The sequence below is a fragment of the Oncorhynchus mykiss genome, chromosome 10 (assembly GCF_013265735.2).
Source record: "Oncorhynchus mykiss isolate Arlee chromosome 10, USDA_OmykA_1.1, whole genome shotgun sequence".
NCBI lineage: Eukaryota > Metazoa > Chordata > Actinopteri > Salmoniformes > Salmonidae > Oncorhynchus > Oncorhynchus mykiss.
Window position 1 is genome coordinate 697,530 of NC_048574.1, and position 27,964 is coordinate 725,493.

General features: G+C 56.0%; 1 protein-coding gene across 1 annotated transcript; it reads right to left on the reverse strand.

The window, feature by feature from the left end:
* On the reverse strand, positions 1-27,964 carry mis18a (MIS18 kinetochore protein A). The gene is made up of 5 exons (XM_036989439.1): positions 27,660-27,964; positions 24,047-24,116; positions 2,706-2,828; positions 2,129-2,231; positions 1-300 (listed from the first exon to the last, which is right to left on the reverse strand). Exons 1-5 carry the CDS (start codon positions 27,895-27,897, stop codon positions 223-225), a joined length of 612 nt encoding a protein of 203 aa, XP_036845334.1. The 5' UTR covers positions 27,898-27,964; the 3' UTR covers positions 1-222.

Below are 27,964 nucleotides of genomic sequence, written 5' to 3' on the forward strand. Positions count from 1 at the left end.
TGTGCTAGAGGTGTTTAAACCTTGTGGAACAAACAGGTTGTGGCTGTTTGTTCCCCATCAGAACTAACAAAGGGGGGGGCAAAGTGGGATTTAGGTAGAAATGGGGAGGGAGGGTTGAGTTACTTAGTACTGTGTGTGTGTGTGTGTGTGTGTATGTGAGACCTCACAGGGCCCCCCCCCCCCCCATGACGTAGTGTGGTCCATCACTGTCAAGATGCATCATCACATCTGACTTTTACTCTGCTGGTCACCCTCCAGCACCAACAACCTCTGCCCCATAGACAGAGTCACCGCCTTAATCTAGAGAGGGGAGGGAGATGAGAGAAGGAAGGGAGGAGGGGGAAGAAAGGGAGGAGGGAGGGACAGAGGAGAGGGAGGAGAGACAGATGGGGATAGAGAACGGAGGGAGAGAGGGAGGGAAGGAGAGGATGAGAAGTCATTAAATTTACAAGGTGGAAAACCCAAACATGGTCTCTGCCTCTCAGACAGAATACATTAAGAAACAAGTGTCTGAGTAAAGGAAACCCAAACATGGTCTCTGCCTCTCAGACAGAATACATTAAGAAACAAGTCTGAGTAAAGGAAACCCAAACATGGTCTCTGCCTCTCAGACAGAATATATTAAGAAACAAGTCTGAGTAAAGGAAACCCAAACATGGTCTCTCTGCCTCTCAGACAGAATACATTAAGAAACAAGTCTGAGTAAAGGAAACCCAAACATGGTCTCTGCCTCTCAGACAGAATACATTAAGAAACAAGTCTGAGTAAAGGAAACCCAAACATGGTCTCTGCCTCTCAGACAGAATACATTAAGAAACAAGTGTCTGAGCACGTCACAGTTCAGCTGGCGTCGAGTCTAACGACTTTGTTCGCATTAAAACACCTTGGCTTGAAAAAGCGGCAATAGTAGTTCGTCCATTTTTGAGTCGGCGTAGTCGGTATACACTTCTTCAAAATAGAATTAAATCAAAGATCCTGTACCGCGAGAAAATCGGCCATTAATTGACATTTTTGCTGAAGAGATCTTAGGCGACACAATTTGACATCGAACTAAGACGACTGGTGAAGTATTTTTCTATGAAAGAGTCCGTAGCCCCGGCCAGAGTCCGTAGCCCCGGCCAGAGTCCGTAGCCCCGGCCAGAGTCCGTAGCCCCGGCCAGAGTCCAAAACGTCATCATAATATATGCACAAACGCTGCCAAACTGTTTCAGCTGGGAGGCACCTTAAGTCAGACCCCCCCCCCCCCACACACACACACAAATAAATGGAGAAGGACATTCTATTGTTCCTGCTGGTGCAGTGTCGAGGAGTGTCTGAATGCCGTTCCTGAGCAACACCACCATCTAGTGTGTGTTTCTCTCCAAGACAAACACAGGTACTAAGCAGACAAAGAACAAGCCTGAGTACCAGTGTGCCACCAGTGTGCCCTCATGCCTCGTGTCTACGATTGGCTTGTCAATAACCTCGTCTCCAGCCTATAAGCCTGGGATCTCCACAGTGACCATAGAATTCTATAGGACTGACATACTGAGTAAAGTACTTGTCATTTCATTTTTTGGCGAATCACACGACTGCAAGGCATGGGGACTGCGAGGCACGGGGACTGCGAGGCACGGGGACAGTTAGGAGGAAGTTGCTGTGGGAGATGATTGGTTCGTAGATTAAGGCCAATGTCCCGGGTCTCTCTCTATTGGCTAACGAAGACCCAGTTTGGCATGTCTCTCCACCAGACCAGATGTCCACCGGACAACATGTCCTCATCAATGGGCACAACTCTGAATTTTTACTTCAATATAAATGTATGGCATGAAATTACTTTAGTAAAGAGGGGTAGTTTAATGTGGGTGGGTAGTGAGGGAGGCGTGGTTTGATGTGGGTGGGTAGTGAGGGAGGCGTGGTTTGATGTGGGTGGGTAGTGAGGGAGGCGTGGTTTAATGTGGGTGGGTAGTGAGGGAGGCGTGGTTTAATGTGGGTGGGTAGTGAGGGAGGCGTGGTTTGATGTGGGTGTGTCTTAACCAATCCACTCCCACGAGATCATTGCAAGTAATACCTTCTTCAAATACACATGACAGAGCCCTGATCAACAGTAGTGAACTAATGGGAAGCATCACAGTTCAAAGAGGGTTACCTCATCCAGTTGTCGCTCTACAGCCTGTCTGTACTCCAGAGTGACCGGCTGCTGCTTGGGGCTCACTGCTGCCACCTGCTGACTGGAAGACCCCAGGACATAGCTGCACGGACCACAGAATGATTTTACATCAATACAAATTACTTTTAAATTATTTTTTTTAAAGCCAACAGAATAGACAAACTATTGTCTCGTAAATGCATCTAAAATATTATAGCGGGGCTGTTACTACTGGCAACATGATTTATCATCTTGAGTGTCAGAGATGCTGTGTGATGGTGTCCCGGTGTGAGAGAGACCACACTAAGAGATACATATTTCCACACAGATCTACAAAGAATATGAACAATAAAAATAAAAAAAACATTGGTATTTCACCTAACAGAAATGGGAGTTTATCAATCACAGCAGCCAGATTTGCAGACCGTTGCCATGAAGACAGGACAACCAGTGCTGCATAAACAGTGTGAAAATCACCAATATTTAACAGCCAATGTTTACTACAACTATATCAGTCACTGGTTTAAGTCCTGCTCAGACTCCCCCCCCCCCCCCCCCACATCGCTACATGGCTCACCTCTCTATGGCAGACACATTGAGGCAGAACAGAGACCTGATGTGGTCCAGTTTCCTGGGTGTAGAGATGTAGACGATGCCAAGCAGAGAGCTGCAGCCACGACAGGTCAGATGGACTTTCAGGCTGTAACAGGGGGAATATCACGCGACAGGTCAGGGGGGGGGGGGGGGGGGGGATATCACACGGCAGGTCAGGGGGAATATCACACGACAGGTCAGGGGGGGGGGGGGGGGGGGAATATCACACGGCAGGTCAGGGGGGGGAATATCACACGGCAGGTCAGGGGGAATATCACACGGCAGGTCAGGGGGGATATCACACGACAGGTCGGGGGGGGAATATCACACGGCAGGTCAGGGGGGGGGGGGGAATATCACACGACAGGTCAGGGGGGGGGGGGGAATATCACACGACAGGTCGGGGGGGGGGGGAATATCACGCGACAGGTCAGGGGGAATATCACGCGACAGGTCAGGGGGGGAATATCACACGACAGGTCAGGGGGGGAATATCACACGGCAGGTCAGGGGGGGGGGATATCACACGGCAGGTCAGGGGGGGGGGGGGAGAATATCACACGACAGGTCAGGGGGGGGGATATCACACGACAGGTCAGGCGGGGGGAATATCACACGACAGGTCAGGGGGGGGGGGGGGGATATCACACGGCAGGTCAGGGGGAATATCACACGGCAGGTCAGGGGGGGGGGGAATATCACACGGCAGGTCAGGGGGAATATCACACGGCAGGTCAGGGGGGGAATATCACGCGACAGGTCAGGGGGGGGGGGGAATATCACGCGACAGGTCAGGGGGAATATCACACGACAGGTCAGGGGGGGGAATATCACACGGCAGGTCAGGGGGGGGAATATCACACGGCAGGTCAGGGGGAATATCACACGGCAGGTCAGGGGGGATATCACACGACAGGTCGGGGGGGGAATATCACACGGCAGGTCAGGGGGGGGGGGGGAATATCACACGACAGGTCAGGGGGGGGGAATATCACGCGACAGGTCGGGGGGGGGGGGAATATCACGCGACAGGTCAGGGGGAATATCACGCGACAGGTCAGGGGGGGAATATCACACGACAGGTCAGGGGGGGAATATCACACGGCAGGTCAGGGGGGGGGGGATATCACACGGCAGGTCAGGGGGGGGGGGGAGAATATCACACGACAGGTCAGGGGGGGGGATATCACACGACAGGTCAGGCGGGGGGAATATCACACGACAGGTCAGGGGGGGGGGGGGGGATATCACACGGCAGGTCAGGGGGAATATCACACGGCAGGTCAGGGGGGGGGGGAATATCACACGGCAGGTCAGGGGGAATATCACACGGCAGGTCAGGGGGGGAATATCACGCGACAGGTCAGGGGGGGGGGGGAATATCACGCGACAGGTCAGGGGGAATATCACACGACAGGTCAGGGGGGGGAATATCACACGACAGGTCAGGGGGAATATCACACGGCAGGTCAGGGGGGGAATATCACGCGACAGGTCAGGGGGGGGGAATATCACGCGACAGGTCAGGGGGGGGGGGAATATCACGCGACAGGTCAGGGGGAATATCACACGGCAGGTCAGGGGGGGAATATCACGCGACAGGTCAGGGGGGGGGAATATCACGCGACAGGTCAGGGGGGGGGGGAATATCACGCGACAGGTCAGGGGGAATATCACACGACAGGTCAGGGGGGGAATATCACGCGACAGGTCAGGGGGGGGGAATATCACACGGCAGGTCAGGGGGAATATCACACGGCAGGTCAGGGGGGGGATATCACGCGACAGGTCAGGGGGGGGGGAATATCACGCGACAGGTCAGGGGGAATATCACACGACAGGTCAGGGGTGGAATATCACACGACAGGTCAGGGGGGGGATATCACACGGCAGGTCAGGGGTGGGATATCACACGGCAGGTCAGGGGTGGGATATCACACGGCAGGTCAGGGGTGGGATATCACACGGCAGGTCAGGGGTGGGATATCACACGGCAGGTCAGGGGGGGGGGGGGGGATATCACACGACAGGTCAGGGGGGGGGATATCACACGACAGGTCAGGCGGGGGGAATATCACACGACAGGTCGGGGGGGGGGGGGGGGAATATCACACGGCAGGTCAGGGGGGGGAATATCACACGACAGGTCAGGGGGGGGAATATCACACGACAGGTCAGGGGGGGGAATATCACACGACAGGTCAGGGGGGGGATATCACACGGCAGGTCAGGGGTGGGATATCACACGGCAGGTCAGGGGGGGGGGGGGGAATATCACACGACAGGTCAGGGGGGGGGATATCACACGACAGGTCAGGCGGGGGGAATATCACACGACAGGTCGGGGGGGGGGATATCACACGGCAGGTCAGGGGGAATATCACACGGCAGGTCAGGGGGGGAATATCACGCGACAGGTCAGGGGGGGGGGGATATCACGCGACAGGTCAGGGGGAATATCACACGACAGGTCAGGGGGGGGAATATCACACGGCAGGTCAGGGGGAATATCAGACGGCAGGTCAGGGGGAATATCACACGGCAGGTCAGGGGGGGAATATCACACGACAGGTCAGGGGGGGGGATATCACACGGCAGGTCAGGGGTGGGATATCACACGGCAGGTCAGGGGGGGGGGGGAATATCACACGACAGGTCAGGGGGGGGGATATCACACGACAGGTCAGGCGGGGGGAATATCACACGGCAGGTCAGGCGGGGGGAATATCACACGGCAGGTCAGGCGGGGGGAATATCACACGGCAGGTCAGGGGGAATATCACACGGCAGGTCAGGGGGAATATCACACGGCAGGTCAGGGGGGGGGGGGAATATCACGCGACAGGTCAGGGGGGGGGGGAATATCACGCGACAGGTCGGGGGGGGGGAATATCACGCGACAGGTCAGGGGGAATATCACACGACAGGTCAGGGGGAATATCACACGACAGGTCAGGGGGGGGGATATCACATCACACAACAGGTCAGGGGGGGAATATCACACGACAGGTCAGGGGGGGGGATATCACACGGCAGGTCAGGGGTGGGATATCACACGGCAGGTCAGGGGGGGGGGGGGGGGGAATATCACACGACAGGTCAGGGGGGGGGATATCACACGACAGGTCAGGCGGGGGGAATATCACACGACAGGTCAGGGGGGGGGGATATCACACGGCAGGTCAGGGGGAATATCACACGGCAGGTCAGGGGGGGAATATCACGCGACAGGTCAGGGGGGGGAATATCACACGGCAGGTCAGGGGGAATATCACGCGACAGGTCAGGGGGGGGGGAATATCACGCGACAGGTCAGGGGGGGGGGAATATCACGCGACAGGTCAGGGGGAATATCACACGACAGGTCAGGGGGGGGAATATCACACGGCAGGTCAGGGGGGGAATATCACACGGCAGGTCAGGGGGGGGAATATCACACGGCAGGTCAGGGGGGGAATATCACGCGACAGGTCAGGGGGGGGGGAATATCACGCGACAGGTCAGGGGGGGGGGAATATCACGCGACAGGTCAGGGGGAATATCACACAACAGGTCAGGGGGGGAATATCACACGACAGGTCAGGGGTGGGATATCACACGGCAGGTCAGGGGGGGGGGGGGGGAATATCACACGACAGGTCAGGGGGGGGGATATCACACGACAGGTCAGGCGGGGGGAATATCACACGACAGGTCAGGGGGGGGGGATATCACACGGCAGGTCAGGGGGAATATCACACGGCAGGTCAGGGGGGGAATATCACGCGACAGGTCAGGGGGGGGGGGGATATAACGCGACAGGTCAGGGGGAATATCACACGACAGGTCAGGGGGGGGGAATATCACACGGCAGGTCAGGGGGAATATCAGACGGCAGGTCAGGGGGAATATCACACGGCAGGTCAGGGGGGGAATATCACACGACAGGTCAGGGGGGGGGATATCACACGGCAGGTCAGGGGTGGGATATCACACGGCAGGTCAGGGGGGGGGGGGAATATCACACGACAGGTCAGGGGGGGGGATATCACACGACAGGTCAGGCGGGGGGAATATCACACGGCAGGTCAGGCGGGGGGAATATCACACGGCAGGTCAGGCGGGGGGAATATCACACGGCAGGTCAGGGGGAATATCACACGGCAGGTCAGGGGGAATATCACACGGCAGGTCAGGGGGGGGGGAATATCACGCGACAGGTCAGGGGGGGGGGGAATATCACGCGACAGGTCGGGGGGGGGAATATCACGCGACAGGTCAGGGGGAATATCACACGACAGGTCAGGGGGAATATCACACGACAGGTCAGGGGGGGGGATATCACATCACACAACAGGTCAGGGGGGGAATATCACACGACAGGTCAGGGGGGGGGATATCACACGGCAGGTCAGGGGTGGGATATCACACGGCAGGTCAGGGGGGGGGGGGGGGGGGAATATCACACGACAGGTCAGGGGGGGGGATATCACACGACAGGTCAGGCGGGGGGAATATCACACGACAGGTCAGGGGGGGGGGGATATCACACGGCAGGTCAGGGGGAATATCACACGGCAGGTCAGGGGGGGAATATCACGCGACAGGTCAGGGGGGGGAATATCACACGGCAGGTCAGGGGGAATATCACGCGACAGGTCAGGGGGGGGGGAATATCACGCGACAGGTCAGGGGGGGGGGAATATCACGCGACAGGTCAGGGGGAATATCACACGACAGGTCAGGGGGGGGAATATCACACGGCAGGTCAGGGGGGGGAATATCACACGGCAGGTCAGGGGGGGGAATATCACACGGCAGGTCAGGGGGGGAATATCACGCGACAGGTCAGGGGGGGGGGAATATCACGCGACAGGTCAGGGGGGGGGAATATCACGCGACAGGTCAGGGGGAATATCACACAACAGGTCAGGGGGGGAATATCACACGACAGGTCAGGGGTGGGATATCACACGGCAGGTCAGGGGGGGGGGGGGGGAATATCACACGACAGGTCAGGGGGGGGGATATCACACGACAGGTCAGGCGGGGGGAATATCACACGACAGGTCAGGGGGGGGGGATATCACACGGCAGGTCAGGGGGAATATCACACGGCAGGTCAGGGGGGGAATATCACGCGACAGGTCAGGGGGGGGGGGGATATCACGCGACAGGTCAGGGGGAATATCACACGACAGGTCAGGGGGGGGAATATCACACGGCAGGTCAGGGGGAATATCAGACGGCAGGTCAGGGGGAATATCACACGGCAGGTCAGGGGGGGAATATCACACGACAGGTCAGGGGGGGGGAATATCACACGGCAGGTCAGGGGTGGGATATCACACGGCAGGTCAGGGGGGGGGGGGAATATCACACGACAGGTCAGGGGGGGGGATATCACACGACAGGTCAGGCGGGGGGAATATCACACGGCAGGTCAGGCGGGGGGAATATCACACGGCAGGTCAGGCGGGGGGAATATCACACGGCAGGTCAGGGGGAATATCACACGGCAGGTCAGGGGGAATATCACACGGCAGGTCAGGGGGGGGGGAATATCACGCGACAGGTCAGGGGGGGGGGGAATATCACGCGACAGGTCGGGGGGGGGGAATATCACGCGACAGGTCAGGGGGAATATCACGCGACAGGTCAGGGGGAATATCACACGACAGGTCAGGGGGAATATCACACGACAGGTCAGGGGGGGGGATATCACATCACACAACAGGTCAGGGGGGGAATATCACACGACAGGTCAGGGGGGGGGATATCACACGGCAGGTCAGGGGTGGGATATCACACGGCAGGTCAGGGGGGGGGGGGGGAATATCACACGACAGGTCAGGGGGGGGGATATCACACGACAGGTCAGGCGGGGGGAATATCACACGACAGGTCAGGGGGGGGGGATATCACACGGCAGGTCAGGGGGAATATCACACGGCAGGTCAGGGGGGGAATATCACGCGACAGGTCAGGGGGGGGAATATCACACGGCAGGTCAGGGGGAATATCACGCGACAGGTCAGGGGGAATATCACGCGACAGGTCAGGGGGGGGGGAATATCACGCGACAGGTCAGGGGGAATATCACACGACAGGTCAGGGGGGGGAATATCACACGGCAGGTCAGGGGGGGGAATATCACACGGCAGGTCAGGGGGGGGAATATCACACGGCAGGTCAGGGGGGGAATATCACGCGACAGGTCGGGGGGGGGGAATATCACGCGACAGGTCAGGGGGGGGGGAATATCACGCGACAGGTCAGGGGGAATATCACACAACAGGTCAGGGGGGGAATATCACACGACAGGTCAGGGGTGGGATATCACACGGCAGGTCAGGGGGGGGGGGGGGGGAATATCACACGACAGGTCAGGGGGGGGGATATCACACGACAGGTCAGGCGGGGGGAATATCACACGACAGGTCAGGGGGGGGGATATCACACGGCAGGTCAGGGGGAATATCACACGGCAGGTCAGGGGGGGAATATCACGCGACAGGTCAGGGGGGGGAATATCACACGGCAGGTCAGGGGGAATATCACACGGCAGGTCAGGGGGGGAATATCACGCGACAGGTCAGGGGGGGGGGGGGATATCACGCGACAGGTCAGGGGGAATATCACACGACAGGTCAGGGGGGGGAATATCACACGGCAGGTCAGGGGGAATATCAGACGGCAGGTCAGGGGGAATATCACACGGCAGGTCAGGGGGGGAATATCACACGACAGGTCAGGGGGGGGGATATCACACGGCAGGTCAGGGGTGGGATATCACACGGCAGGTCAGGGGGGGGGGGGGAATATCACACGACAGGTCAGGGGGGGGGGATATCACACGACAGGTCAGGCGGGGGGAATATCACACGGCAGGTCAGGCGGGGGGAATATCACACGGCAGGTCAGGCGGGGGGAATATCACACGGCAGGTCAGGGGGAATATCACACGGCAGGTCAGGGGGAATATCACACGGCAGGTCAGGGGGGGGGGAATATCACGCGACAGGTCAGGGGGAATATCACACGACAGGTCAGGGGGAATATCACACGACAGGTCAGGGGGGGGATATCACATCACACAACAGGTCAGGGGGGGAATATCACACGACAGGTCAGGGGGGGGGATATCACACGGCAGGTCAGGGGTGGGATATCACACGGCAGGTCGGGGGGGGGGGGGGGGAATATCACACGACAGGTCAGGGGGGGGGATATCACACGACAGGTCAGGCGGGGGGAATATCACACGACAGGTCAGGGGGGGGGGGATATCACACGGCAGGTCAGGGGGAATATCACACGGCAGGTCAGGGGGGGAATATCACGCGACAGGTCGGGGGGGGGGAATATCACGCGACAGGTCAGGGGGAATATCACACGACAGGTCAGGGGGGGGAATATCACACGGCAGGTCAGGGGGGGGAATATCACACGGCAGGTCAGGGGGGGGAATATCACACGGCAGGTCAGGGGGGGGAATATCACACGGCAGGTCAGGGGGGGAATATCACGCGACAGGTCAGGGGTGGGATATCACACGGCAGGTCAGGGGGGGGGGGGGGGGAATATCACACGACAGGTCAGGGGGGGGGATATCACACGACAGGTCAGGCGGGGGGAATATCACACGACAGGTCAGGGGGGGGATATCACACGGCAGGTCAGGGGGAATATCACACGGCAGGTCAGGGGGGGAATATCACGCGACAGGTCAGGGGGGGGGAATATCACGCGACAGGTCAGGGGGGGGGGGAATATCACGCGACAGGTCAGGGGGAATATCACACGACAGGTCAGGGGGGGAATATCACGCGACAGGTCAGGGGGGGGGAATATCACACGGCAGGTCAGGGGGAATATCACACGGCAGGTCAGGGGGGGGATATCACGCGACAGGTCAGGGGGGGGGGAATATCACGCGACAGGTCAGGGGGAATATCACACGACAGGTCAGGGGTGGAATATCACACGACAGGTCAGGGGGGGGATATCACACGGCAGGTCAGGGGTGGGATATCACACGGCAGGTCAGGGGTGGGATATCACACGGCAGGTCAGGGGTGGGATATCACACGGCAGGTCAGGGGTGGGATATCACACGGCAGGTCAGGGGGGGGGGGGGATATCACACGACAGGTCAGGGGGGGGGATATCACACGACAGGTCAGGCGGGGGGAATATCACACGACAGGTCGGGGGGGGGGGGGGGGGAATATCACACGACAGGTCAGGGGGGGGGATATCACACGGCAGGTCAGGGGGGGGAATATCACACGACAGGTCAGGGGGGGGAATATCACACGACAGGTCAGGGGGGGGATATCACACGGCAGGTCAGGGGTGGGATATCACACGGCAGGTCAGGGGGGGGGGGGGGGGAATATCACACGACAGGTCAGGGGGGGGGATATCACACGACAGGTCAGGCGGGGGGAATATCACACGACAGGTCGGGGGGGGGGATATCACACGGCAGGTCAGGGGGAATATCACACGGCAGGTCAGGGGGGGAATATCACGCGACAGGTCAGGGGGGGGGGGGATATCACGCGACAGGTCAGGGGGAATATCACACGACAGGTCAGGGGGGGGAATATCACACGGCAGGTCAGGGGGAATATCAGACGGCAGGTCAGGGGGAATATCACACGGCAGGTCAGGGGGGGAATATCACACGACAGGTCAGGGGGGGGGATATCACACGGCAGGTCAGGGGTGGGATATCACACGGCAGGTCAGGGGGGGGGGGAATATCACACGACAGGTCAGGGGGGGGATATCACACGACAGGTCAGGCGGGGGGAATATCACACGGCAGGTCAGGCGGGGGGAATATCACACGGCAGGTCAGGCGGGGGGAATATCACACGGCAGGTCAGGGGGAATATCACACGGCAGGTCAGGGGGAATATCACACGGCAGGTCAGGGGGGGGGGGGAATATCACGCGACAGGTCAGGGGGGGGGGGAATATCACGCGACAGGTCGGGGGGGGGGAATATCACACGGCAGGTCAGGGGGAATATCACACGGCAGGTCAGGGGGGGAATATCACACGACAGGTCAGGGGGGGGGATATCACACGGCAGGTCAGGGGTGGGATATCACACGGCAGGTCAGGGGGGGGGGGGAATATCACACGACAGGTCAGGGGGGGGGGGATATCACACGACAGGTCAGGCGGGGGGAATATCACACGGCAGGTCAGGCGGGGGGAATATCACACGGCAGGTCAGGCGGGGGGAATATCACACGGCAGGTCAGGGGGAATATCACACGGCAGGTCAGGGGGAATATCACACGGCAGGTCAGGGGGGGGGGGGAATATCACGCGACAGGTCAGGGGGGGGGGGAATATCACGCGACAGGTCGGGGGGGGGGAATATCACGCGACAGGTCAGGGGGAATATCACACGACAGGTCAGGGGGAATATCACACGACAGGTCAGGGGGGGGGATATCACATCACACAACAGGTCAGGGGGGGAATATCACACGACAGGTCAGGGGGGGGGGATATCACACGGCAGGTCAGGGGTGGGATATCACACGGCAGGTCAGGGGGGGGGGGGGGAATATCACACGACAGGTCAGGGGGGGGGATATCACACGACAGGTCAGGCGGGGGGAATATCACACGACAGGTCAGGGGGGGGGATATCACACGGCAGGTCAGGGGGAATATCACACGGCAGGTCAGGGGGGGAATATCACGCGACAGGTCAGGGGGGGGAATATCACACGGCAGGTCAGGGGGAATATCACGCGACAGGTCAGGGGGGGGGGAATATCACGCGACAGGTCAGGGGGGGGGGAATATCACGCGACAGGTCAGGGGGAATATCACACGACAGGTCAGGGGGGGGAATATCACACGGCAGGTCAGGGGGGGGAATATCACACGGCAGGTCAGGGGGGGGAATATCACACGGCAGGTCAGGGGGGGAATATCACGCGACAGGTCAGGGGGGGGGGGGATATCACGCGACAGGTCAGGGGGAATATCACACGACAGGTCAGGGGGGGGAATATCACACGGCAGGTCAGGGGGAATATCAGACGGCAGGTCAGGGGGAATATCACACGGCAGGTCAGGGGGGGAATATCACACGACAGGTCAGGGGGGGGGATATCACACGGCAGGTCAGGGGTGGGATATCACACGGCAGGTCAGGGGGGGGGGGAATATCACACGACAGGTCAGGGGGGGGGATATCACACGACAGGTCAGGCGGGGGGAATATCACACGGCAGGTCAGGCGGGGGGAATATCACACGGCAGGTCAGGCGGGGGGAATATCACACGGCAGGTCAGGGGGAATATCACACGGCAGGTCAGGGGGAATATCACACGGCAGGTCAGGGGGGGGGGGGAATATCACGCGACAGGTCAGGGGGGGGGGGAATATCACGCGACAGGTCGGGGGGGGGGAATATCACACGGCAGGTCAGGGGGAATATCAGACGGCAGGTCAGGGGGAATATCACACGGCAGGTCAGGGGGGGAATATCACACGACAGGTCAGGGGGGGGGATATCACACGGCAGGTCAGGGGTGGGATATCACACGGCAGGTCAGGGGGGGGGGGGAATATCACACGACAGGTCAGGGGGGGGGGGATATCACACGACAGGTCAGGCGGGGGGAATATCACACGGCAGGTCAGGCGGGGGGAATATCACACGGCAGGTCAGGCGGGGGGAATATCACACGGCAGGTCAGGGGGAATATCACACGGCAGGTCAGGGGGAATATCACACGGCAGGTCAGGGGGGGGGGGGAATATCACGCGACAGGTCAGGGGGGGGGGGAATATCACGCGACAGGTCGGGGGGGGGGAATATCACGCGACAGGTCAGGGGGAATATCACACGACAGGTCAGGGGGAATATCACACGACAGGTCAGGGGGGGGGATATCACATCACACAACAGGTCAGGGGGGGAATATCACACGACAGGTCAGGGGGGGGGATATCACACGGCAGGTCAGGGGTGGGATATCACACGGCAGGTCAGGGGGGGGGGGGGGAATATCACACGACAGGTCAGGGGGGGGGATATCACACGGCAGGTCAGGCGGGGGGAATATCACACGACAGGTCAGGGGGGGGGGATATCACACGGCAGGTCAGGGGGAATATCACACGGCAGGTCAGGGGGGGAATATCACGCGACAGGTCAGGGGGGGGGGGGATATCACGCGACAGGTCAGGGGGAATATCACACGACAGGTCAGGGGGGGGAATATCACACGGCAGGTCAGGGGGAATATCAGACGGCAGGTCAGGGGGAATATCACACGGCAGGTCAGGGGGGGAATATCACACGACAGGTCAGGGGGGGGGATATCACACGGCAGGTCAGGGGTGGGATATCACACGGCAGGTCAGGGGGGGGGGGGGAATATCACACGACAGGTCAGGGGGGGGGATATCACACGACAGGTCAGGCGGGGGGAATATCACACGGCAGGTCAGGCGGGGGGAATATCACACGGCAGGTCAGGCGGGGGGAATATCACACGGCAGGTCAGGGGGAATATCACACGGCAGGTCAGGGGGAATATCACACGGCAGGTCAGGGGGGGGGGAATATCACGCGACAGGTCAGGGGGGGGGGGAATATCACGCGACAGGTCGGGGGGGGGAATATCACGCGACAGGTCAGGGGGAATATCACACGACAGGTCAGGGGGAATATCACACGACAGGTCAGGGGGGGGGATATCACATCACACAACAGGTCAGGGGGGGAATATCACACGACAGGTCAGGGGGGGGGATATCACACGGCAGGTCAGGGGTGGGATATCACACGGCAGGTCAGGGGGGGGGGGGGGGGAATATCACACGACAGGTCAGGGGGGGGGATATCACACGACAGGTCAGGCGGGGGGAATATCACACGACAGGTCAGGGGGGGGGGGATATCACACGGCAGGTCAGGGGGAATATCACACGGCAGGTCAGGGGGGGAATATCACGCGACAGGTCAGGGGGGGGAATATCACACGGCAGGTCAGGGGGAATATCACGCGACAGGTCAGGGGGGGGGGAATATCACGCGACAGGTCAGGGGGGGGGGAATATCACGCGACAGGTCAGGGGGAATATCACACGACAGGTCAGGGGGGGGAATATCACACGGCAGGTCAGGGGGGGGAATATCACACGGCAGGTCAGGGGGGGGAATATCACACGGCAGGTCAGGGGGGGAATATCACGCGACAGGTCAGGGGGGGGGGAATATCACGCGACAGGTCAGGGGGGGGGGAATATCACGCGACAGGTCAGGGGGAATATCACACAACAGGTCAGGGGGGGAATATCACACGACAGGTCAGGGGTGGGATATCACACGGCAGGTCAGGGGGGGGGGGGGGGAATATCACACGACAGGTCAGGGGGGGGGATATCACACGACAGGTCAGGCGGGGGGAATATCACACGACAGGTCAGGGGGGGGGGATATCACACGGCAGGTCAGGGGGAATATCACACGGCAGGTCAGGGGGGGAATATCACGCGACAGGTCAGGGGGGGGGGGGATATCACGCGACAGGTCAGGGGGAATATCACACGACAGGTCAGGGGGGGGAATATCACACGGCAGGTCAGGGGGAATATCAGACGGCAGGTCAGGGGGAATATCACACGGCAGGTCAGGGGGGAATATCACACGACAGGTCAGGGGGGGAATATCACACGACAGGTCAGGGGGGGGGATATCACACGGCAGGTCAGGGGTGGGATATCACACGGCAGGTCAGGGGGGGGGGGGGAATATCACACGACAGGTCAGGGGGGGGGATATCACACGACAGGTCAGGCGGGGGGAATATCACACGGCAGGTCAGGCGGGGGGAATATCACACGGCAGGTCAGGCGGGGGGAATATCACACGGCAGGTCAGGGGGAATATCACACGGCAGGTCAGGGGGAATATCACACGGCAGGTCAGGGGGGGGGAATATCACGCGACAGGTCAGGGGGGGGGGGAATATCACGCGACAGGTCGGGGGGGGGAATATCACGCGACAGGTCAGGGGGAATATCACACGACAGGTCAGGGGGAATATCACACGACAGGTCAGGGGGGGGGATATCACATCACACAACAGGTCAGGGGGGGAATATCACACGACAGGTCAGGGGGGGGGATATCACACGGCAGGTCAGGGGTGGGATATCACACGGCAGGTCAGGGGGGGGGGGGGGAATATCACACGACAGGTCAGGGGGGGGGATATCACACGACAGGTCAGGCGGGGGGAATATCACACGACAGGTCAGGGGGGGGGGGATATCACACGGCAGGTCAGGGGGAATATCACACGGCAGGTCAGGGGGGGAATATCACGCGACAGGTCAGGGGGGGGAATATCACACGGCAGGTCAGGGGGAATATCACGCGACAGGTCAGGGGGGGGGGAATATCACGCGACAGGTCAGGGGGGGGGGAATATCACGCGACAGGTCAGGGGGAATATCACACGACAGGTCAGGGGGGGGAATATCACACGGCAGGTCAGGGGGGGGAATATCACACGGCAGGTCAGGGGGGGGAATATCACACGGCAGGTCGGGGGGGGAATATCACGCGACAGGTCGGGGGGGGGGAATATCACGCGACAGGTCAGGGGGGGGGGAATATCACGCGACAGGTCAGGGGGAATATCACACAACAGGTCAGGGGGGGAATATCACACGACAGGTCAGGGGTGGGATATCACACGGCAGGTCAGGGGGGGGGGGGGGGAATATCACACGACAGGTCAGGGGGGGGGGTATCACACGACAGGTCAGGCGGGGGGAATATCACGCGACAGGTCAGGGGGGGGAATATCACACGGCAGGTCAGGGGGAATATCACACGGCAGGTCAGGGGGGGAATATCACGCGACAGGTCAGGGGGGGGGGGGGGATATCACGCGACAGGTCAGGGGGAATATCACACGACAGGTCAGGGGGGGGAATATCACACGGCAGGTCAGGGGGAATATCAGACGGCAGGTCAGGGGGAATATCACACGGCAGGTCAGGGGGGGAATATCACACGACAGGTCAGGGGGGGGGATATCACACGGCAGGTCAGGGGTGGGATATCACACGGCAGGTCAGGGGGGGGGGGGGGAATATCACACGACAGGTCAGGGGGGGGGGATATCACACGACAGGTCAGGCGGGGGGAATATCACACGGCAGGTCAGGCGGGGGGAATATCACACGGCAGGTCAGGCGGGGGGAATATCACACGGCAGGTCAGGGGGAATATCACACGGCAGGTCAGGGGGGGGGAATATCACACGGCAGGTCAGGGGGAATATCACGCGGCAGGTCAGGGGGGGAATATCACGCGACAGGTCAGGGGGGGAATATCACGCGACAGGTCAGGGGGGGAATATCACGCGACAGGTCAGGGGGGGAATATCACGCGACAGGTCAGGGGGGGAATATCACGCGACAGGTCAGGGGGGGAATATCACGCGACAGGTCAGGGGGGGGGGGAATATCACGCGACAGGTCAGGGGGAATATCACACGACAGGTCAGGGGGAATATCACACGACAGGTCAGAGGGGGGAATATCACACGGCAGGTCAGGGGGAATATCAGACGGCAGGTCAGGGGGGGAATATCACACGACAGGTCAGGGGGGGAATATCACACGACAGGTCAGGGGGGGGGATATCACACGGCAGGTCAGGGGTGGGATATCACACGGCAGGTCAGGGAGGGGGGGGGGAATATCACACGACAGGTCAGGGGGGGGGGATATCACACGACAGGTCAGGCGGGGGGAATATCACACGACAGGTCAGGGGGGGGGGGGATATCACACGGCAGGTCAGGGGGAATATCACACGGCAGGTCAGGGGGAATATCACACGACAGGTCAGGGGGGGGAATATCACGCGACAGGTCAGGGGGGGGGAATATCACACGGCAGGTCAGGGGGAATATCACACGGCAGGTCAGGGGGAATATCACACGGCAGGTCAGGGGGGGAATATCACACGACAGGTCAGGGGGGGGTATCACACGGCAGGTCAGGGGTGGGATATCACACGGCAGGTCAGGGGGGGGGGGAATATCACACGACAGGTCAGGGGGGGGGATATCACACGACAGGTCAGGCGGGGGGAATATCACACGACAGGTCAGGCGGGGGGGGGGGGGATATCACACGGCAGGTCAGGGGGAATATCACACGGCAGGTCAGGGGGAATATCACACGACAGGTCAGGGGGAATATCACACGACAGGTCAGGGGGGGAATATCACGCGACAGGTCAGGGGGGGGAATATCACACGGCAGGTCAGGGGGGGGGGGGATATCACACGGCAGGTCAGGGGGGGAATATCACACGGCAGGTCAGGGGGAATATCACACGACAGGTCAGGGGGAATATCACACGACAGGTCAGGGGGGGAATATCACACGGCAGGTCAGGGGGAATATCACACGGCAGGTCAGGGGGGGAATATCACACGGCAGGTCAGGGGGGGAATATCACACGGCAGGTCAGGGGGGGAATATCACACGGCAGGTCAGGGGGGGAATATCACACGGCAGGTCAGGGGGGGAATATCACACGGCAGGTCAGGGGGAATATCACACGGCAGGTCAGGGGGAATATCACACGGCAGGTCAGGGGGGGGAATATCACACGGCAGGTCAGGGGGGGAATATCACGCGACAGGTCAGGGGGGGGAATATCACGCGACAGGTCAGGGGGGGGGATATCACACGGCAGGTCAGGGGTGGGATATCACACGGCAGGTCAGGGGGGGGGGGGGGAATATCACACGACAGGTCAGGGGGGGGGATATCACACGACAGGTCAGGCGGGGGGAATATCACACGACAGGTCAGGGGGGGGGGGGATATCACACGGCAGGTCAGGGGGAATATCACACGGCAGGTCAGGGGGGGAATATCACGCGACAGGTCAGGGGGGGGAATATCACACGGCAGGTCAGGGGGAATATCACACGGCAGGTCAGGGGGGGAATATCACGCGACAGGTCAGGGGGAATATCACACGACAGGTCAGGGGGGGGAATATCACACGGCAGGTCAGGGGGGGGAATATCACACGGCAGGTCAGGGGGGGGAATATCACACGGCAGGTCAGGGAGGGAATATCACGCGACAGGTCAGGGGGGGGGGAATATCACGCGACAGGTCAGGGGGAATATCACACGACAGGTCAGGGGGGGAATATCACGCGACAGGTCAGGGGGGGGATATCACGCGACAGGTCAGGGGGGGGATATCACGCGACAGGTCAGGGGGGGGGGGGAATATCACGCGACAGGTCAGGGGGAATATCACACAACAGGTCAGGGGGGGAATATCACACGACAGGTCAGGGGGGGGATATCACACGGCAGGTCAGGGGTGGGATATCACACGGCAGGTCAGGGGGGGGGGGGGGATATCACACGACAGGTCAGGGGGGGGGGGATATCACACGACAGGTCAGGCGGGGGGAATATCACACGACAGGTCAGGGGGGGGGGGGGATATCACACGGCAGGTCAGGGGGAATATCACACGGCAGGTCAGGGGGGGAATATCACGCGACAGGTCAGGGGGGGGGAATATCACACGGCAGGTCAGGGGGAATATCACACGGCAGGTCAGGGGGGGAATATCACGCGACAGGTCAGGGGGGGAATATCACGCGACAGGTCAGGGGGGGGGGGAATATCACGCGACAGGTCAGGGGGAATATCACACGACAGGTCAGGGGGAATATCACACGACAGGTCAGGGGGGGGAATATCACACGGCAGGTCAGGGGGAATATCAGACGGCAGGTCAGGGGGGGAATATCACACGACAGGTCAGGGGGGGAATATCACACGACAGGTCAGGGTGGGGGATATCACACGGCAGGTCAGGGGTGGGATATCACACGGCAGGTCAGGGAGGGGGGGGGGGATATCACACGACAGGTCAGGGGGGGGGATATCACACGACAGGTCAGGCGGGGGGAATATCACACGACAGGTCAGGGGGGGGGGGGATATCACACGGCAGGTCAGGGGGAATATCACACGGCAGGTCAGGGGGAATATCACACGACAGGTCAGGGGGGGGAATATCACGCGACAGGTCAGGGGGGGGGAATATCACACGGCAGGTCAGGGGGAATATCACACGGCAGGTCAGGGGGAATATCACACGGCAGGTCAGGGGTGGGATATCACACGACAGGTCAGGGGGGGGATATCACACGGCAGGTCAGGGGTGGGATATCACACGGCAGGTCAGGGGTGGGATATCACACGGCAGGTCAGGGGGGGGGATATCACACGACAGGTCAGGCGGGGGGAATATCACACGACAGGTCAGGCGGGGGGGGGGGGGGATATCACACGGCAGGTCAGGGGGAATATCACACGGCAGGTCAGGGGGAATATCACACGACAGGTCAGGGGGGGGAATATCACACGACAGGTCAGGGGGGGAATATCACACGACAGGTCAGGGGGGGGAATATCACACGACAGGTCAGGGGGGGGAATATCACACGACAGGTCAGGGGGGGGAATATCACACGGCAGGTCAGGGGGGGAATATCACACGGCAGGTCAGGGGGGGGGGGAATATCACACGGCAGGTCAGGGGGGGAATATCACACGGCAGGTCAGGGGGAATATCACACGACAGGTCAGGGGGGGAATATCACACGGCAGGTCAGGGGGAATATCACACGGCAGGTCAGGGGGGGAATATCACACGACAGGTCAGGGGGGGAATATCACACGGCAGGTCAGGGGGGGAATATCACACGGCAGGTCAGGGGGGGAATATCACACGGCAGGTCAGGGGGAATATCACACGGCAGGTCAGGGGGGGGAATATCACACGGCAGGTCAGGGGGAATATCACACGGCAGGTCAGGGGGGGGAATATCACACGGCAGGTCAGGGGGAATATCACACGACAGGTAAGGGGGGGAATATCACACGGCAGGTCAGGGGGAATATCACACGACAGGTCAGGGGGGGAATATCACACGGCAGGTCAGGGGGAATATCACACGACAGGTCAGGGGGGGGGAATATCACACGACAGGTCAGGGGGGGGAATATCACACGGCAGGTCAGGGGGGGAATATCACACGGCAGGTCAGGGGGGGAATATCACACGGCAGGTCAGGGGGAATATCACGCGCCAATGTAAAGATTTTTGGATATAAATATGAACTTTACATAACAAAACATATTGTGTAACATGAATTCCTATGAGTGTTATCTGATGAAGATCAAAGGTTAGTGATTAATTTTCTCTATTTCTGTTTTTTGTGACTCCTCTCTTTGCCTGGAAAAATGGCTGTGTTTTTCTGTGACTTGGCTCTGACCTAACAATCGTTTGGTGTGCTTTCGCAGTAAAGCCTTTTTGAAATCGGACACTGTGGTTGGATTAACGAGAAGTTTATCTTTAAAATGGTGTAAAATACTTGTATGTTTGAGGAATTTTAATTATGGAATTTCTGTTGTTTTGAATGTCAGGAAGTCCAGGATCCAGTTGCAGAGGGCGGGGTGGGTCTCGAGCCTAATGACGAGTTTGGAGGGCACGATGGTGTTAAATGCTGACCTGTAGTCGATGAACAGCATTCTCACATAGGTATTCCTCTTGTCCAGATGGGTTAGGGCAGTGTGGTTGCGATTGCGTCGTCTGTGGACCTATTGGGGCGGTAAGCAAATTGGAGTGGGTCTAGGGTGTCAGGTAGGGTGGAGGTGATATGGTCCTTGACTAGTCTCTCAAAGCACTTCATGATGACGGAAGTGAGTGCTACGGGGCAGTATTAGTTTAGCTCAGTTACCTTAGCTTTCTTGGGAACAGGAACAATGGTGGCCCTCTTGAAGCATGTGGGAACAGCAGACTGGGGTAAGGATTGATTGAATATGTCCGTAAACACACCAGCCAGCTGGTCTGCGCATGCTCTGAGGACGTGGCTGGGGATGCCGTCTGGGCCGGCAGCCTTGCGAGGGTTGACACGTTTAAAAGTTTTACTCACATCGGCTGCAGTGAAGGAGAGCCCGCATGTTTTGGTTGCGGGCCGTGTCAGTGTATTGTCCTCAAAGCAAGCAAAGAAGTTGTTTAGTCTGTCTGGGAGCAAGACATCCTGGTCCGCAACGGGGCTGGTTTTCTTTTTGTAATCCGTGATTGACTGTCGACCCTGGCACATACCTCGTGTCTGAGCCGTTGAATTGCGACTCTACTTTGTCTCTATACTGACGCTTAGCTTGTTTGATTGCCTTGCGGATGGAATAGCTACACTGTTTGTATTCGGTCATGTTTCTGGTCACCTTGCCCTGGTTAAAAGCAGTGGTTTGCGCTTTCAGTTTCGCGCGAATGCTGCCATCAACCCACGGTTTCTGGTTTGGGAATGTTTTAATAGTTGCTGTGGGTACGACATCGCCGATGCACTTGCTAATAAACTCGCTCACCGAATCAGCGTATTCATCAATGTTGTTGTTTGACGCAATGCCGAACACATCCCAATCCACATGATCGAAGCAATCTTGAAGCGTGGAATTAGATTGGTCGGAGCAGCGTTGAACAGACCTGGGCGCGGGAGCTTTCCTGTTTTAGTCGTGGTCAGCTTTTCCAAAAGGAGGGCGGGGGAGGGCCTTATATGCGTCGCAGAAGTTAGAATAACAATGATCCAGGGTTTTACCAGCCCTGGTAGCACATTCGATATGCTGATAGAATTTAGGGAGTCTTGTTTTCAGATTATCACCCGCGGGTCCGGGTTCCACTATTCTAACCCTATAGGACCGGGTTCCACCATTCTAACCCTATAGGACCGGGTTCCACCATTCTAACCCTATAGGACCGGGTTCCACCATTCTAACCCTATGGGACCGGGTTCCACCATTCTAACCCTATAGGACCGGGTTCCACCATTCTAACTAGAGGTCGACCGATTATGATTTTTCAACGCCGATACCGATTATTGGAGGACCAAAAAAGCCAATACCGATCTGACGATTTTTAAAATGCATTTGTAATAATGACAATTAACAACAATACTGAACGAACACTTAATATAATACATCAATAAAAATCTATTTAGCCTCAAATAAATAATGAAACATGTTCAATTTGGTTTAAATACTGCAAAAACAAAGTGTTGGAGAAGAAAGTAAAAGTGCAATATGTGCCATGTAAGAAAGCTAACGTTTCAGTTCCTTGCTCAGAACATGAGAACATATGAAAGCTGGTGGTTCCTTTTAACACGAGTCTTCAATATTCCCAGGTAGGAAGTTTTAGGTTGTAGTTATTATAGGACTATTTCCCTCTATACCATTTGTATTTCATTAACCTTTGACTATTGGATGTTCATATATACATATACACACTTTAGTATTGTGTAACAATATAGCTTCCGTCCCTCTCCACGCTCCTTCTTGGGCTCGAACCAGGAACACATCGACAACAGCCACCCTCGAAGCAGCGTTACCCATGCAGAGCGTTACCCATGCAGAGCAAGGGGAACAACCACTCCTAGTCTCAGAGGGAGTGACGTTTGAAACGCTATTAGCACGCACCCCGCTAACAGCTAGCTATTTCACATCGGTTACACCAACCTCATCACGGGAGTTGATAGGCTTGAAGTCAAACAGCGCAATGCTTGACACACAATGAAGAGCTGCTGGCAAAACGCACGAAAGTGCTGTTTGAATGAATGCTTACGAGCCTGCTTCTGCCTACCACCGCTCAGTCAGATACTTGTATGCTCAGTCAGATTATATGCAACGCAGGACACGCTAGATAAACTAGTAATATCATCAACCATGTGTAGTTAATAACTAGTGATTATGATTGATTGTTTTTTACAAGATAAGTTTAATGCTAGCTAGCAACTTACCTAGGCTTACTGCATTCGCGTAACAACACTCCTTGTGGAGTGCAACGAGAGGCAGGTGGTTATAGCGTTGGACTAGTAAAGTTGCAAGACTGGATCCCCGAGCTGACAATCTGTCGTTCTGCCCGTGAACGAGGCAGTTAACCCACTGTTCCTAGGCCGTCATTGAAAATAAGAATGTGTTCTTAACTGACTTGCCTAGCTTCTTTTTTTTTTAACGGACAAATCGGTGTCCAAAAATACAGATTTCCGATTGTTATGAAAACTTGAAATCGGCCATTCCGATTAATCGGTCGACCTCTAATTCTAACCCTATAGTCCATCACAATGTGACACAGTTAGTACTTTACGAAGGTAAACAGTGAGGAATTTGGCAGAGGTTATTAGCAGCTAGCTAGACAAACAGACATACGCTAACAGACATACGCTCGCTTACCAGCCTAGATCCTTCTTACAGGTACCGGAGAAGTGAGTTTCTTTGCCAACCAAAACATTGTCACTGACACCTGCAATATAAAAAGAGGGAATTGTTCAGTCTCTTTGGGAAATTGGGAGAACAATATCTAATTAGGAAATCAATCTGTCTTGTCCTTAGACATAAGCCTGATCAAAGATGTGTTTGTGGTCTTGCCAATTCCATCATGTACCCCTCGCTGTGGCACATGGAACAGGGTATCACTGTAAAATCTTTTCTATAAATGATTCAAACTGAAATCCCAAAAGGGAGTCGAACTTTGCGTGCGAGATTAGTGTCAATTCACATACGCTGAGTAGGGCAGGCGTCACCAAGTAGATTAACTAACCCCCTGAGTAGGGCAGGGGTCACCAACTAGATTAACTAACCCACTGAGTAGGGCAGGCGTCACCAAGTAGATTAACTAACCCACTGAGTAGGGCAGGGGTCACCAACTAGATTAACTAACCCACTGAGTAGGGCAGGCGTCACCAACTAGATTAACTAACCCCCTGAGTAGGGCAGGGGTCACCAAGTAGATTAACTAACCCACTGAGTAGGGCAGGGGTCACCAACTAGATTAACTAACCCACTGAGTAGGGCAGGCGCCACCAAGTAGATTAACTAACCCCCTGAGTAGGGCAGGGGTCACCAAGTAGATTAACTAACCCACTGAGTAGGACAGGGGTCACCAACTAGATTAACTAACCCACTGAGTAGGGCAAGGGTCACCAACTAGATTAACTAACCCACTGAGTAGGACAGGGGTCACCAACTAGATTAACTAACCCACTGAGTAGGGCAGGGGTCACCAACTAGATTAACTAACCCACTGAGTAGGACAGGGGTCACCAACTAGATTAACTAACCCACTGAGTAGGGCAGGGGTCACCAAGTAGATTAACTAACCCACTGCATTAGCTCACAAGTCAATTTATTACGTGTATTGATCATTCAGAGCTAATAAGGATAATGTCACAGTAGTTCCAGAGACCTGCAATAGAACCAAGACAGTAATATGTGTGTGAAGTTTACATAGTAGTGTACTGTGGGTGTTACTGAGCAGGCTGATACCTATGGATTTTACACATGAAATGAGTTAAGGCTTGTACGGTTCATAAACACGGCCTTCGGAAAGGACTCAGACCTCTTGACTTTTTCCACATTTTGTTTTAGGTTAAAGCCTTGTACCAAAATGTGAATAAATAGGTTTCTCTTCAATCTACACACAATACCCAATAATGACAAAGCAAAAACAGGTTTAGAATTGTGTTAATTTATTAAAATATCACATGTACATAAGTATTGACACCGACTACGTGAAGTCTTCTTGGGTATGACGCTACAAGCTTGGCACACCTTTATTTGGGGAGTTTCTCCCGTTCTTCTCTGCAGATCCTCTCAAGCTCTGTCAGGTTGGATGGGGAGCGTCGCTGCACAGCTATTTTCAGGTCTCTCCAGAGATGTTAGATCAGGTTCAAGTCCGGGCTCTTGCTGGGCCACTCAAGGACATTCAGAGACTTGTCCTGAAGCCACTCCTGTGTTGTCTTGGCTGTGTGCTTAGGGTCGATGTCTTGTTGGAAGGTGAACCTTCACCCCAGTCTGAGGTCCTGAGCACTCTAGAGCAGGTTTTCATCAAGGATCTCTCTGTACTTTGCCCAGTTTATCTTTGTCTCCATCCCGATTAGTCTCCCAGTCCCTGCCGCTGAAAAACATCCCCACAGCATGATGCTGCCACCACCATGCTTCACCGTAAGGATGGAACCAGGTTTTTGCTCTGACATGTACTGTCAACTGTGGGACCTTATATAGACAGGTGTGTGCCTTTCCAAATCATGTCCAATCAATTGAATTTACCACAGGTGGACTCCAAGTTATAGAAACATCAAGGATGATCAATGGAAACAGGATGCACCTGAGCTCCATTTAGAGTAAATAAATAAGGTATCTGTTGTTTATTTGTAATACATTTGCAAACATTTCCAAAAACTTGTTTTCGCTTTGTCCTTATGGGGTAGTGTGTGTAGATTGCAGAGTATTTTTTAATTTAAATCTATTTTAAATTAAGGCTGTAAAGTAACAAAATGTGGAATAAAGTGAAGGGGTCTGAATACTTTCAAAAGGCACCAAGTACACCCTCGATGCAAATACAGTCCAATACATCCACTGTGGGATTAACAGTTTGGTTTGTTGTCAAACGAATTATAGTCATTTTAAATGATGCAACATTGCAACCTTGTTTAGCCGTACTTAGTCCAAATATGGCATAATTCCACTAGTTCATTTGGTACTCCCTGTACATAGCTCCATTCTAGTGTATTCTATGTTAATATTTCTCTAACGTTGCATCCTTGGGATGGGCTCGTAAGCAAGCATTTGATGCTTAAATCCACACCCGTGGCATTCTGTGACTAATCAAAGTGGAGGAGGGACTTTTATTTTGAAGGAAACAGCAAATTCCACCGTTGTGGCTACTTTCATATGGGTAGGGACCGATGACGTCGGACAAGCCGGGCTGCATTCAGCAGGAGGAAGGACAAATTTGACACGGTCAATTAATCCTGAAAATGTAAACAACTTTGAAAGATCCTACAAGTGCAGTCACAAAAACCATCAAGCTCTATGATGAAACAGTCTCTCATGAGGACCGCCACAGGAAAGAAAGACCCAGAGTTACCTCTGCTGCAGAGGATAAGTTCATTAGAGCTACCAGCCTCAGAAATTGCAACCCAAATAAATGCTTCACAGGGTTCAAGTAACAGACACATCTCAACATCGGACAATGTTCCTCCTGCGGCAGCAGCGAATGAGGATTCTTAAGAAATAAATTTGTACCTGGAAGTTAGACAGCCCTTCTGAACGCAGCCCGGCTCGTCCGACATCATTTCTTCGGGGTCCAAAAACGTATTATGTAGAACAAACAAACCGCTCTGATTCTAACGAATCATGTTATTTCTAATCTGCAAAGTCATTTTTCTTTAAGGAGACCAGAACAAATTCACATAAAAAAAGTGTGAGTTACAGATGTGTCATTGAAATCAAGTCTAAGAAGCGGTAGATCTGTTCTGCACTATTTCTATGCTTCCCGCGATTAGCTTCCGTTTTTAGCGTCTTTTACTTTTTGGTTTTGTACACCCGTTTCAAAACAGCTGAAAATACATCATTTTGGACGAAGGAAAATATATTTCACAGTAGTTAAGAAGGTACAAATGATTCTCCTCTACACACTATCCTTGTTCCTTTTGTCACAGAAATGAAATTAGGACAACTTCTAAAAACTGTTGTAACCAGGAAATGTCGGACGGAGCGATGTCTGCATTTTGCATCTTTAATTAACTCTGCATTGTTGGGAAAGGACTCCCACTGTAAAGTTAAATACTTCACCGTCAAGTCTACATCTGTTGTATTCGGCGCAGATGACAAATACAATTTGAACCTCGTTTCGCCATCTGGGAAAGCCGGGCGCTGCAGCGGGGGACTTCAATGCCATTGTTCAGTGTCAAAACAGACACGACAATGAGTATTGCATGGTATGCTGACACAACCAAGGCTATCACACTAACCAAATCTACAATGTAGTCCGCTATCCACTTACGTTTCAGCAGTATTTGATTTTTTTCGTCCTCACTCCCAGCCCAAGACAGCGAGTCACCGACAGGCAACTTGCAACTCCCGCAGAAAAAGACGACCGGTGGGTCGCTATCATCGTCTTCTACGAACTTCCCTTGTTTAGAGTTGTCCTTAATGATGGTTGAGTCAGCATAAACTCCATCGTTGACGGTGACTTCATATGTCACGTTTGAATCTTTGCAAAGTGCTCTTCTCCCCGACATGTTTCTTTTTTTCGAACTTGGGCGGGTTCGGCGACAGACAGTCGCAGACAATACAGGAAATACGTCA

Excerpts from the sequence above, each read along its gene's own strand:
- mis18a (XM_036989439.1), bottom strand. The coding sequence starts at position 27,897 with ATGTCGGGGAGAAGAGCACTTTGCAAAGATTCAAACGTGACATATGAA. Across the intron at positions 2,232-2,705 it reads AATGTGTCTGCCATAGAGAG|CTATGTCCTGGGGTCTTCCA; the intron begins GTGAGCCATGTA and ends TGGTCCGTGCAG. Across the intron at positions 301-2,128 it reads TAGAGCGACAACTGGATGAG|ATTAAGGCGGTGACTCTGTC; the intron begins GTAACCCTCTTT and ends TCCCCTCTCTAG.